The 12,981-nt window shown below is 47.8% G+C and overlaps 1 protein-coding gene across 1 annotated transcript; it reads left to right on the top strand.

Annotated features, from left to right (window-relative positions):
* Positions 1-274: 274 nt before the first annotated feature.
* Positions 275-2,523, top strand: LOC306648092 (BCL2/adenovirus E1B 19 kDa protein-interacting protein 3-like). Its single transcript, XM_079117829.1, has one exon. The coding sequence runs from the start codon at positions 331-333 to the stop codon at positions 982-984; it is 654 nt and encodes a 217-aa protein (XP_078973955.1). The 5' UTR covers positions 275-330; the 3' UTR covers positions 985-2,523.
* Positions 2,524-12,981: the final 10,458 nt, after the last annotated feature.

Below are 12,981 nucleotides of genomic sequence, written 5' to 3' on the forward strand. Positions count from 1 at the left end.
CAGTGAGAACCTGTGTCTCTAGGACCTGTAGTCCACTCAGTGAGAACCTGTGTCTCTAGGACCTGTAGTCCACTCAGTGAGAACCTGTGTCTCTCAGACCAGACATCTACTCAGTGAGAACATATGCCTCCAAGACCAGCATCCACTCAGTAAAAACCTGTGTCTCCTGGACCATCAGTCCACTCATGGAGAACCTGTGACATCAGGATGAGGAGTCCACTCTGAGTACCTGTGCCTCCAAAACCAGCAATCCAATACTGAAAACCTGGTTGCCGCCCGAGAACCGGAGACGCTCTTTGCTGCGGCCGCAGGTCTTCCAGCCGCCCGACGATGTCGTCTCATTTAGTTGAGCCACCGCCGCCCCTACACAACAACAACAACTGCGAGGAAGGGGAACAGGCTTTGCCTCCGCCAGCAGGCCTCAACAGTTCCTGGGTGGAGTTACCTATGAAGAGCAGCAATGGCAACGATAATGGCAATGGGAAGAATGGGGGGCTGGAACACGTACCTTCTTCCTCCTCCATCCACAATGGAGACATGGAAAAGATTCTGTTGGATGCACAGCATGAATCAGGACAGAGCAGTTCAAGAGGCAGTTCTCACTGTGACAGCCCTTCACCTCAAGAAGATGGGCAGATCATGTTTGAGGTGGAGATGCATACCAGCAGGGACCATAGCTCTCAGTCAGAGGAAGAAGTGGTAGAAGGACAGAAGGAAGTTGAGGTTTTGAAGAAAAGTGCAGACTGGGTGTCGGACTGGTGCAGTAGACCTGAAAATGTCCCACCCAAGGAGTTCCACTTCAGACATCGCAGGCGCTCCGTGCCTCTAAGCATGAGGAAAAGTGGAGCCATGAAAGGCGGTCTTTTTTCTGCAGAATTTCTGAAGGTGTTCATTCCGTCTCTCTTCCTTGCTCATGTTTTGGCTTTAGGGATAGGCATCTATATTGGAAAGCGACTGAGCACACCTTCAGCCAGCACCTACTGAGGGAAGGAAAAGCCCCTGGCGATGCGTGTGACCTGTGAAGTGGTGTATTGTCACAGTGGTTTATTTGAACTTGAGACCATTGTAAGCATGACCAACCTTCCCCCCTATTTTTACATATCCAGTCCAGTAACTCTCAATTCCAGTATTTTATTCAAACTCGGTTGAGGCATTTTACTAACTATATTCCCTTTTTGGCCTGTAAGACACTTTAGAATTTCCTAACAGAATTTACTGTTGTTTAGAAATTTGCAAGGGCTTTCTTTCCGCAAATGCCACCAGCAGATTATAACTTCGTCAACAATGCTATTGTCTCCTGTTAGTACCACCAGAATTAGACCTGTATCATTCATGGTAGGAATTTTACTCTGGCAGTGTAACTACCATCTCAAAATGAGATCAGGTTATTAGCAAATGATATAAAATGCTTTGTTGTTTAGTTTTTGTTTTGTTTTCCAAGACAAAGTCAAGCTTCCCAAAGCTTGAATTTATAGTTATTAAAAAGAAAGCAAAAACAAAAAACAAAACAAAACAAAACCCAAAACCAAACAAACAAACAAAAAAGCAAGATACAAGAAAAAAAATATCCTGGGCAATAAAAAATTATTTTAAACCAGCTTTGGAGCCACTTTTTTCCTGAGCCTCCTAATAGTGTCTTTTAATTTGCAGGAGGCGGGCTGTGTAAATGATAGGTAGGAAATAGAGCAAGAAATAAGATACATCAGCAGATTTTAATACTAGTACGCTGTAATGCTGTCTTTTCTATGGTAGGGAATCTTTATTTCTGATAAGGAATGTCTCAGGCCTAGACATGCAAAATTGCTTTTGAGTTTTGTGTGTGTTTGGTATTTTCATGTGTTAGCTGCATGTGAATTTTTCATGACTTTACATTTTTTTATTTCTTTTTTTTTCTTTTTCTCAAAGAAGAGACTTGAGTGAGTCCATTTTGTGGTGTTAACATAGGCTTCTTGTTTTAGGAAGCTTCACTTATACTCTGAAGCCTTCAAACTCTGAAGAAAATTGCTTCAGAGTTATTCCAAGCACTTGTGCAACTTTGAGAAACAGACTTGGGTTGTGGGAACAGTTGGCAAAGTTCTGGAAAGATGCCATTCGTTTCCTTCTGGTCCCTCCCTTGCTGGTGTTTTCTGTGCTTCTTCCCAAGGTGGTCCCTGGGATTCCACGGGCGCTGGTGATTTTCTCACGCAGCAGTCTTTTCAGTTATGTTAAACTCTTGACGTTCCAGAACACTCAGCAGATTCCTTCAATGACATGCTTTTTCATTTATTTCTAAAATGTGAAGCTTTTAGGACCAAATTGTTAGAAAGCATCAGGATTGCCAATTATTTCAAGTAGATTTTATTGGATTTCAGAACATACAGCATGACTGAAGGATACTACTGTATGTTTTATATATAAAAACTATTACTGTTTATGATATAGACATTGCTGTTGAATATCTAGAGAACCATTGTTAAACTTTAAAACTAGCAATCTATAAAATGCATCAGGTTGACTTGAATAAAAAACACTATGACAACCAGGTTTGCCAGTTTGCAGAAACTAACTCTTCTTTCTCACATCAAGTTTGGTAAAAATTAATGTGTTACAGTGGAAAGTTAACACAGATTAAACAAAAAATTAGTTTCTAGCTTTTTTTGAGAACATAGCTGGCCATCTTTAAGAAAGATGATATATCCAAAATAGTTTCCTGAATTATTTTTTTCTTTCTAGCATTTGATACCTAAATAATTTTGGACATCTTTTTATTTTACCTTGTTTTTGTCTTACTCTTAAACTGGTAGCACTTGATGTGCCTTCTAACCTATTTATTTCAAGTCTTCATGTTTGAATTTCTTTGGGAAGAAAGTAAATTGATGGTCCACTGTTTTGTTATTGTTGTTTGTTGAAAAATCTGAATAAAATTGGAGAGGCTGGTAAAGAGAACTAAACTGCTATAACAATACAGTTTGTATTATAATTGGTAGCATGGGAGAGAAGAAGAAAATTATACTCTAAGAGCGACTTTTTATAGGCAATACATTGCCCTCTTTCTAAATTCAGTAGCAGTTTATCAGTAGTGCCATTAGATTTGGGGTATATTTATGATGTTTTTTTCAACATTGAAAAAAAGTTAAGTGTTGCCCTTTTTGAAATTATGGAAAATGATTTCAGACATGACTACGTCATCACAGTTGAACTTAACCATGAGAGGAGCTCTTGCAGTATTTATCAGTAGCCCTAACATGGGATGAATGTTTATGCTCCTTCTAGACTTTTATTGAATGAAAACACATTGTCTGATTGGAAAGGAGAATTCAACGATGAACAGTTGAAATTCTGAGATTAATGTTTAAAAAGCTTTACACCTGTTTACAAATTGGGGCTGAAAAGGCAGGTTTCATTTTCTTACGTTTGATGAAAACTGGCTTAAAATATTTGTGAATAACATCAAAAGCAAAACTGCACAACCTTGCACATTGAAAAGTGTAGCAAGTTACCTTGATTGCAGTAAAATTATTTACTAGACTAAAAAAGAAAATTGAAGACCTAGCCAGTGAATTTATAAATGAACCAGTTATTGAAATTATTGGAGTTAACTGAGCCAAAGTGAATATGCATTCTTCATCTATTTAGTTAGCATTTTGTATCATTAAATACAGTTTACAATACATGTATAACTTGTAGCTATAAACATTTTGTGCCATTAAAGCTCTCACAAAAAAAAAAAAAAAAAAAAAAAAAATACTGAAAACCTGTGTCTCCAGCCCCAAAAGTTTACTCAGTGGAAACCTGATCTCTAGAACCATCAGTCCTCTCAGTGAGTACCTGTGCCCCCAGGATCAGCACTCCACTAAGTGAGAACCTTTGCCTCCAGTACCAGGAGTCCACTCAGTGAGAACACTTTCCTCCAGGACCAGCAGTGAACTCAGTGAGAACTGATTTCTCTAGGACCAGCTGTCCACTCAATGAGAACCTGTGCCTCCAAGACCAGTAGTCCACGCACTGAGAACCTGTCTCCTGAACTGGCAGTCAACTCAGTGAGATCCTGTGTCTCTACGACCAGCAGTCCACTCAGTGAGAACTTGTGTTTGTAGGACCAGCAGTCCACTGAGTGAGAACATGTCTCTAAGACCAACACTCCACTCAGTGAGAGCCTGTGCCTCCAGGACCAGTAGTCCAGTGAGAACCTGTGTTTCTATTAAGAAGTCCACTCTGTGAGAACCTGTGTCTCCTTGAACAGTAGTCCACACAGTGAGAACCTGTGTCTCCAGGACCAGCAGACCACTCAGTGACAACGTGTTTCCCTAGCCCCTACTGTCCACTCAGTGAGAATCTGTGTCTCTCTGACCCAGTAGTCCACCCAGACAGAAACTCCGTCTCTATGACCAGCAGTCCACTCAGTGAGAATCTGACTTTCTGGACCAGGAGTTCACTTGGAGAACACGTGTCTGTATGTCTAGAAGTATGCTCAGTGAGAACCTCTTTGTCTAAGACCAGCAGGCCTCTCAGTGAGAACCTGTGTCTCTAAGACCTGCAGAACACTCAGTTAGAACCTGTGACTCCAGAACCAGTAGTCCACTTAGTGACAACCTGTGTCTCTAGGACCAGCAGTTTACTCATTGAGAATCTGTGACTCCAGGACCAGCCATTCATTAAATGAGAACTTGTCTCTATGACCAGCAGTCCACTCAATGAGAACCTGTGTCCTCTAGGAACAGCATTCCACTCAGTGAGAAACTGTGTCTCTAGAACCAGCAGTACACTCAGTAAGAACCTGTGCCTCCAGAAACACCAGTCAACTCAGGGAGAACCTGTGCCTCCAGAAAAGCAATACACTCAGTGAGAATCTGTGTCTCTAGGACCACCTGTGCACTCAGTGAGAACTTGTGTCTTTAGGACCAGCAGTGAACACAGTGAGACTCTGTGCCTCCAGAACCAGCAGTTGAATCAGTGGTACCTATATCTAAGGGACAAGCAGACCGCCCAGTGAGAACCTGTGCCTCCAAGACCAGCATTCCAGTCAGTGAGAAACTGTGCCCCCAGGATGAACAGTCCACCCAGTGAGAACTTGTCCCTCCAGGTCAAGCCAGTCACTCAGTGAGAACCTGTGTCATTAGGACCAGCAGTGAACTCAGTGAGAACCTGTGTCTTTGGAACAGCAGTCCATTCAGTGAGAATCTGTGTCTCAGGAACCAGTATTCCACTCAGTGAGAACCTGTGTCTCTAAAACCTGCAGTCCCTCTCAGTGAAAACAGCTTCCTCCAGAACCAGCAGTGAACTCAGTGAGAACCTGTGTCTCTAGGAGCAGCAGTCCACTCAGTGGGAACCTGTATCTCTGGGCAGCAGTCCACTCAGTGGGAACCTGTGCCTCCAGTACCATTAGTGCACTCAGTGAGAACCTGTGCTCCCAGGACCAAAGACCACTCTGGGTGAACCTTGCAAACAGGACCAGCAAACAGTAAGAACCTGGGCCTCGAAGACCAGCATTCCAGTCAGTGAGAACATGAGCCCCCAGGATGAGCCCTGTACTCACTGAGAACTGGTTCTTTCAGGACAAGCCAGCCATTCATCAGAACCTGTGTCATTAGACCAGCCACGCACTCAGTGAGAAACTGAGTTGCTAGAACCAGCAGTCCACTGTGTGAGAACCTGTGCCTTCAAGACCAGCAAACCAGTGAGTGAGAACCTGTGCCCCAGGATGAGCAGTTTACCCAGTGAGAACCTGTGCCTCAAGGACAAGCCGGACACTCAGTGAGAACCTGTGCCTCAAGGACAAGCCGGACACTCAGTGAGAACCTGTGCCTCAAGGACAAGCCAGACACTCAGTGAGAACCTGTGCCTCAAGGACAAGCCGGACACTCGGTGAGAACCTGTGCCTCCAGAACCAGCACTCTACTTAGTGAGAACCTGTGCCTCCAGAACCAGCACTCTACTTAGTGAGAACCTGTGCCTCCAGAACCAGCAGTAAACTCTGTGAGGACCTGTGTCTCCAGGAGCAGTAGTCCACTCAGTGAGAAAGTGTTTCCTACCCCAACTCTCCGCTCAGTGAGAACCTGCGTCTCACTGACCCAGTAGCCCACTCAGACAGAACCTAGGTCTATATGACCTGCAGTCCACTCAATGTGAACCTGTAACTCCAGAACCAACAGTCCACTCGGTGAGAACCTGTGTCTCTAGGACCAGCAGTCCATTCACTGACAAACTGTGTCTCTAACCCCAGCTTTCCACTGAGTGAGAACCTGAGTTTCTCTGACCCACCAGTCCACTCAGTCAGAACATGGCTTTCTATGACCTGTAGTCCACTCAGTGAGAACCAGTGCCTCCAGGTAGGAGTCCACTCAGTCAGAACATCTGCATCTAGGATCAGCAGTACATTGAGTGAGAAAAAGAGTGTCTAGGACCAGCAGTCCATTCAGTGATAAACTGCCTCCAGGAGAGTACTCCACTCAGGGGGAACTTATGTCTCTAAACCAGCAATACACTCGGTGAGAACTTGTGCCTCCAGGACCAGCAGTCCACTCAGTGAGAACCTGTTCTTCCAGGAAGAGCAGTCCACTCAGTGAGAACATGTGCTCCAGGACCAGCAGTCCACTCAGTGAGAACCTGTGTCTCTAGGACCAGGAGTCCACTCAGTGAGAACCCTGGTCTCCAGGACCAGCTGTGTACTCAAGAACCCGAGTCGTAAGAGAAGGGGGTGTGGAAAAGTGTTCCTGAACGTTGTTCAGATTAGCCAAAATCGAAACCCAGCCCTGTCCCCATTGCTCAGATCATCAAGTTGTGACAGAGTCATGGCCTGAAACCTGGACCGCCATTAAAGTAAGTGAAGTGCAGCTGAAGTTAATGATCCTCCATACCTCTCAGAACTATCCTAAGAGAAGGAACCAAGTCACTCAATTACACTCTGTTGAAAAACAGGGACTCTCCGCACAGCTCCAGGATCGCTCACAGTGGCCTCTTGGGATGTGGGGTGGGTGCATTGCAGGAAGGCCTCCAGGTGCCCCAGGGTCCTACCCTCTCCTCCAGGGTCGGCTGTGACAATGGTGCCCCGGCTGGGGCAGAGTGGAAGCCTGGCGTGGACCCAGTGCTGACCCATCCCTGTTCCTGAACGCCCGGTCTGCACCTGTGTAACGTGGTCACTCTTACACGCTACGCCCAGGGCAGAAAGCCAGCACCGTGCCCACCCTTCTGCGGGAGACTCAGTGAAGGAGGGGACTTGGCACATCCTCGTCCCCAGCTCTGCCACTTCGGAGAGGCCAGGGAGCGGACTTGCCACCAGAAGCCCTGAGAATCGCAAATCAGGGCCTCACTGTGAAACAGCTGCTGCTCCTTAGGCCGCCAGGGGCCAGGTTAGACCAATGCCAAGGTGGGCAAAATGGGTATTCCCTGGGTCTGGTCCCCACCCGGCGTCCTGAGCCAATGGGAAGGGAGAAACTCACCCGCCAATCACAGCGCCCGGAGCCTTCTTCTTCCAGTACAGCTGCCAGGGATCAAGGACCACCAGGACGCCCTGAGTGGTGAGTCGGCAGGCCTGCCCCCACGTCCGCGCCGTTGGCCTCCTTGGTTCCTCAGGGTCTCCGTTTTCCCGCCCTGCGTCCTGCCTCTTTTCCTGGCCGGTCCCATCCCTGTGTCGGGCAGTGCTTGGACAATTTGCAGCGCTGACGTCCTCGCTCCTTCTTAGGAGAACTCCGCTGAGCTTCTCATTCTGCTGTGCTTGCTCCTGCCTGGTCCCAGGCGGGCCACCCCTGAGGTCACCTGGCTTCAGCTGGTGAGAAGACCAGCCCCAGGTACTCTCCCAGTGGCACCCGAGCCCGGGGGACGGGTGGGGTGGCTTCTCAAATCAGACAGAGGAGGTGGCCCTGCCGGCCTCCCAGGCTGCAGATCTCACTTTACAGTGGGCACTAGATTCAGGTCACCTGTGCAGACAGGCCCGGAGAGCCACACGGGAGGGCCTGGGCAGCAGGAGGTGGGACGAAGGGCTCTGCCCACCCAGGTCTGAGCCCCTGCGCCACCAACTGCGGGTTGCTGTCGGGCGGGGCCGGAAGGCTTTGGAATCGTGATTCTAGCATGTGGGACGTCAGAGAGCCTCTGACTTTCACAGCACTCGTGTTGAAATGAAAAACGCGCAGAGGTTGTCCTTCGCGGTCAACGGGAGTCGATGAGGGCCGGGGCCCCAGAATGGGGTCCTGCTCTCATACCCTCATCCTTACGGGAAGTCACACTGGTAGAGTGCCACAGGACAGGTCAGACGGCGGTCTGCAGCTGAGGGACGCCAGGAGGGCCAGCTGCCCACAGGACCAGGAGAGATGGGACAGCTCCCGGGGAGAGGGGTGGGGGCGCTGCTGGCAGCTTGGCCTTTGGTCCCCGACCTCCGACACCGTGGGGCCATGGATGTCTGCGCTCCCAGGCCTCCTCTTGGTGGCCCTGGGCTGTGGTGGCCAAGGAAGCTGGGCTGCTGCTTGTCTCACTTAAATTCTCTACAGTTGCCCACCTGCACCACGGTTGAAAGGAAACCAGAGACTGTCCTCCCCCAGAGTCCCAAGCGTAACGTCTGCCTGGCTGCTTTGACCCTCTGCTTAGGTTAGTCTTCCTCTTTTGAGTGCAGTTGGTATACATCGCACAGATCCACCCCTACTACTTCACCAGAGGCACTGCCACCTGTGCCCTGCAGGGTTTACGTGCTAAAAATCAGAACGTCCTTACACCTAACCCAGTCTAGCAAAATAAGGGAATTGACTAATATGCTCTTACCTAACATACCAAATTTATGCTTATGGCTTTTTAACATTTTTTATTCTACCTTTGTTTTCACGAGAGTATTGAAACGTTTGATTGGACCCTCACAGTAAACTCTTTAGTTTCCTGTATTCAACCTCAAGCAGTTTAAGGGAGCTCGGGGTGGGGGGGGGGGAGCTATTCTGGGAAAATAACTTTAAATTTTGACCTAACTTGCTGAAGATGTTTGAACCGGAAGTCTTCTGGAGAGGAAGAATTTCTTTTACCTTTAAAAAAAAATTCTTTAAAAAAAAAAATCTTTCAAAATTTTCCAAAGATATAAAAGATGAATAAGAACACATATATCTCAACGCCTTGGGTTCGACGGGCTTGAAGCTCAGTCACCTGGTTCAGCCTCCTCCGGGTGTGCTGATGTCTCTTCTCAGTCCTGGGGTTTGTCGCACCTGGCTTTTTCTTCAGACCTGTTGGGACTTCTCATGTGTTTTTGTCTTCAAGCATTTACTGAGTTCATGTCTTGGATCCTTTTTCTTAAGACTGAGGATTAAATCTAGGTGCACTAAGCCACATCCCCAGTCCTTTTTTTTTAAATTTTTTTTAAATTTTGAGACAGGGTCTTCCTAGGTTGCTGAGGCTGTCCTCCAACTTGCAATCCTGCTGCCTTAGCCTCCCTAGTGACTGGGGTTGCTGGCGTGGCCACCGTGCCCAGCTCATTTTTTAATTTCTTTGGAAAGTGTATAATCTGTGCCTGGAACTTGGAGCCCCTGTCTGGGCCTCTGCCTGATCACTGGATGTGTAACAGCAACATGACTTCCACTCAAGGCTGTTTCCCGCGTTCTCTTTGTTGGCATTCTTAGAGGATAGTTCTTACCTAGGCCCCTCCTGGGGTTTCAGTCTACTCCAGACGTGAAGTATGGTCACAGCATCTGTGGTCAGTGTGCATGAGTCGTGTTGAAACGTGCTCCTGGGGTCTGTTTATGGTGGGTGGACGATTCCTCTATCCTAACGCATATCGATGTGTTTTGCGGTCACTCTAAACAGCGGTGCCTACAGAGATCTGCAAGCTCCCGATTTCCCTTGTAGCTTGTTAGGCTGGTTCCTGGAGCAAGTTGAAGTGTGCTGGGTGCACCTGCCAAGGCCTCCTGCCGGCCCCAAGAGCAGGTGTGCTCGGGCCACACCACTGTCCCTCTAGAATGGGGTGGTTTCTCTCCTGTGGATGGGGAGGTGGTGAGGCGTCTGCGATCCTCGCTGGTGTCCCCTGGGCAGCTCCTGGGCCCATTGGAGGGTCGGGCAGACCGCTGCTTCCTCTGTACCTCTGGGGTCTCACTGTCGGATGCCTCCTGGAGAACGTGCATTTCCGTCCACTGATCTCGTCCTCCCTGGACCAAGGAGACCATTGTTTTGTGCAATTACCAGTAAGAACTTCAACCTGCTGTGTTTCCTAGTCCATCTGTTCCATGTCCCTGTTTCCATCCTCCGTTACTGTTTTTTGGATTTTTTCTTCTCCTATTTGCTTTGGCAGATAAAACTCAATTCTAGCACGGGTCTTGGGTTTATCAGAACCTGGTATCCAATTTTTACTTTGATCTTCTTCCCAGAGAAGAACTCTGAGCCCTTGATGCTCAGGACTGTTCTCCAGGTTGCCATGCTGGCACAGTGATGGACCCCAATTCTGTTTCCTTGCTCTCCAGACTCCATAAGGCGACTCTGATCATTCCTGGTGGGCTCTGCATTTCCCTAAGAAATCTTTCCTTCTCTCCAATGGTCAGTGTTGAATTCAGTAGGGTATGAACCTGCTGTTGGAAAGCTTGTCATCTGTCTGCAGGCTCCTGATTTTCATTCTTAGTTTTGTGCTGGTTAGACTTGAATCAGCACCTGAATTCCAGCACCTTCCATGAATGGCTGCCTCCTACAGCAGCTGATAAAGTCCTCTGTCAATGCAACTGCACCACTTTTGAGGGAAATGGTCTCCCTCCTCAGCCTGACCACCACTCTGGAATGCTTCCAGGCCTTTCTTTGTTTTTAATTTTCCCTATACTAAGCGTTGACTTATTCACTGGAGCTTCTTGAGTAGATGGAGGTATCCCATCAGTTAATGGAAGGCCCCAGCAGTGATCTTTTCAAATCCACATATTCCTCAGCAGACAACGAAGCTGCATCCCAGTAAACGCAGTGTACGTTGCAGATGCCCTTAATGCACCAGCCTACGTAGCACCTCAGCACAGCCCACCTGAAGCACGCTCGGAACACTAGCCAGATGTTGAGTGAGCTCAGCTAACTCAAAGCCAGCTTAGCATAGTGTTCAATGCCTTGTGTATCTTGTTGAACACAGGAGGTGAAAACTGGAATAGCTTCCACCCTGTCACACGGGAGAGTCACTCCGCAGTGAGCTGTGCTGAGCTGGGCACCCTCTGTTGCTATTTCTGTCCCATATTCTCTCTCCTCTGCTTCTGGGGCTCTCGTAACAAGTGTCGGAACCTGTCTTCCGCGTGTCCTGTCCTCTTGGTGTTTTGTCCTCTGCAGCCTAACTCATCTTGGGCAACGTCTCTTTACCTGTCCTCCAGATCACTAATCGTCTGCCTTGCCTGGTGGAACATTGCTCAGTTTCCTGGGGTTGCCCTAACAAAGTGCCACAAACTAAGAGGCTTAGACGGTGAGTTGTCTCTAAGTTCTGGGGGCATCCAGAGTCGAGATGTCAGGGCTAATTCCTTCTGAGGCCTGTGAGGGAGACCCATTTGTCTCTACTAACTGCTACCTTTAGACCTTGGGCTGACACATGGCATTCTCCCTGTGACTTCATATCATCCTTGGCGCATGTCTGTCTGAATTTACCCTTTTTAATACAGACACCAGCCATTTTGGCTTAGGGGCCCACCATACTGCCAAATGACCTCATCCTAAGGCGGTACCTCTTCAATGGCCCTATTTGCAAACAAGTCCATGTTCTGTGGTTCTGAAGGTCACACTATCAACACCCGACTTGGGCAGGGGGGTCACAGCCAGCCCTTAGGGACACATCTAATACAGTCCACACATTATTGCGTTGGATGTGGGAAAGCCTGGGACTCTGTGGTGGTGGTAGAGGAGCGTGTGTATGCGAGTGTAGCACATCTGAATACAGTCGGACCCTCGCTTTCAGAGGGTCTTCTTCCAGAGCAGGAGGCATGGTTCCAGGATTGCAGTCTTTTGTAAGAGGTTGACCTCTAACCCTGACACTGTCTACACATCAGGAAAAGTCTGGCTGATTGTTCGCCTCTCAAAGAAGGTCTCAGCACAGAGCACTAGCAGTATTAAGTCAGTGGTTCTCAAACTGGGATTGCATCCGAATCCTCCGGAGGGTTTAACCCAGGCCTCAGCCCCACCCCTTCAGAACTTAGCGGGTCTAGGTGGGAACGAAGGATTCCGCTCCTCACAGGACACCAGCTGGTGCTGATGTTGCCTGGAGAACCTCTTGGAGAATCATGGCTTCGGGCCTGTTTCTTGGGGTCCTCAGGATTCATACTTGTGCCTGTGACTCAAGATTTCACTAAAAAGTAGGTTTTTATTAAAAACTGACAAAAGCCCTGAGGTAGGAGCCCCTGAAGGTGACCTTTGTGTCATTGTTCCCATTCTATGGATGGCTTAGTAATTCCCCTTTTAAATCTTCATTGCTGTTGAGATTTATTTTTTTCAAATCGCCTAATCTATTAAGGAGGAAAATCCTGCCTAATGGTCGCAGGTGAATGAAATTTTTTTCCACTATAATTGAATCCTTTCATTGACTTTCATTGATGACTGATTTTTGTTACATTTTGAAAGTCAGATGGTCTGTTTTCAGCCTTTTCTTGTATGAGAATATGCTTTACAACTCGAAATAATCGATTTCTGTGACTGTTCTGTTATGCTTGAAAAGAGGGCTCTCACAGGATGTAGGATTCCACAGATGTGCCGGGATAATGTACTAATTGATACCTGTCTATCACTCATACATACACATCAACTCTTGGTTCACCTATGCTCCTATTAACTGTAGAATTACTTTAGACACAGAAAAGTTGCAAGGAGAGTCCAGTCTGTGGATCCCCTGCCCAGCTTCCCTCCCGTTAACACCATGGTGGGCTCTGGGTCCCGCGCCCCAGCTGCCCTCTGCTTAGCATCTCCCATTAATGGGACACGTTTGCCCCGAGTGGTGAACCAGCGTTGACGGAGCATCGACAGACTAGGGTGCTGACCACAGCGGGGCTCTCTATCGGTGTGCTCAGGCCGCAGTGACGGTGACCCGGGGCTGGG

Source organism: Sciurus vulgaris (assembly GCF_902686455.1).
Source record: "Sciurus vulgaris genome assembly, chromosome: 17".
NCBI classification, from domain to species: Eukaryota; Metazoa; Chordata; class Mammalia; order Rodentia; family Sciuridae; genus Sciurus; species Sciurus vulgaris.

Bases quoted from the DNA above. Each gene is read 5' to 3' on its own strand.
- LOC306648092 (XM_079117829.1), top strand. From the start codon at position 331: ATGTCGTCTCATTTAGTTGAGCCACCGCCGCCCCTACACAACAACAAC.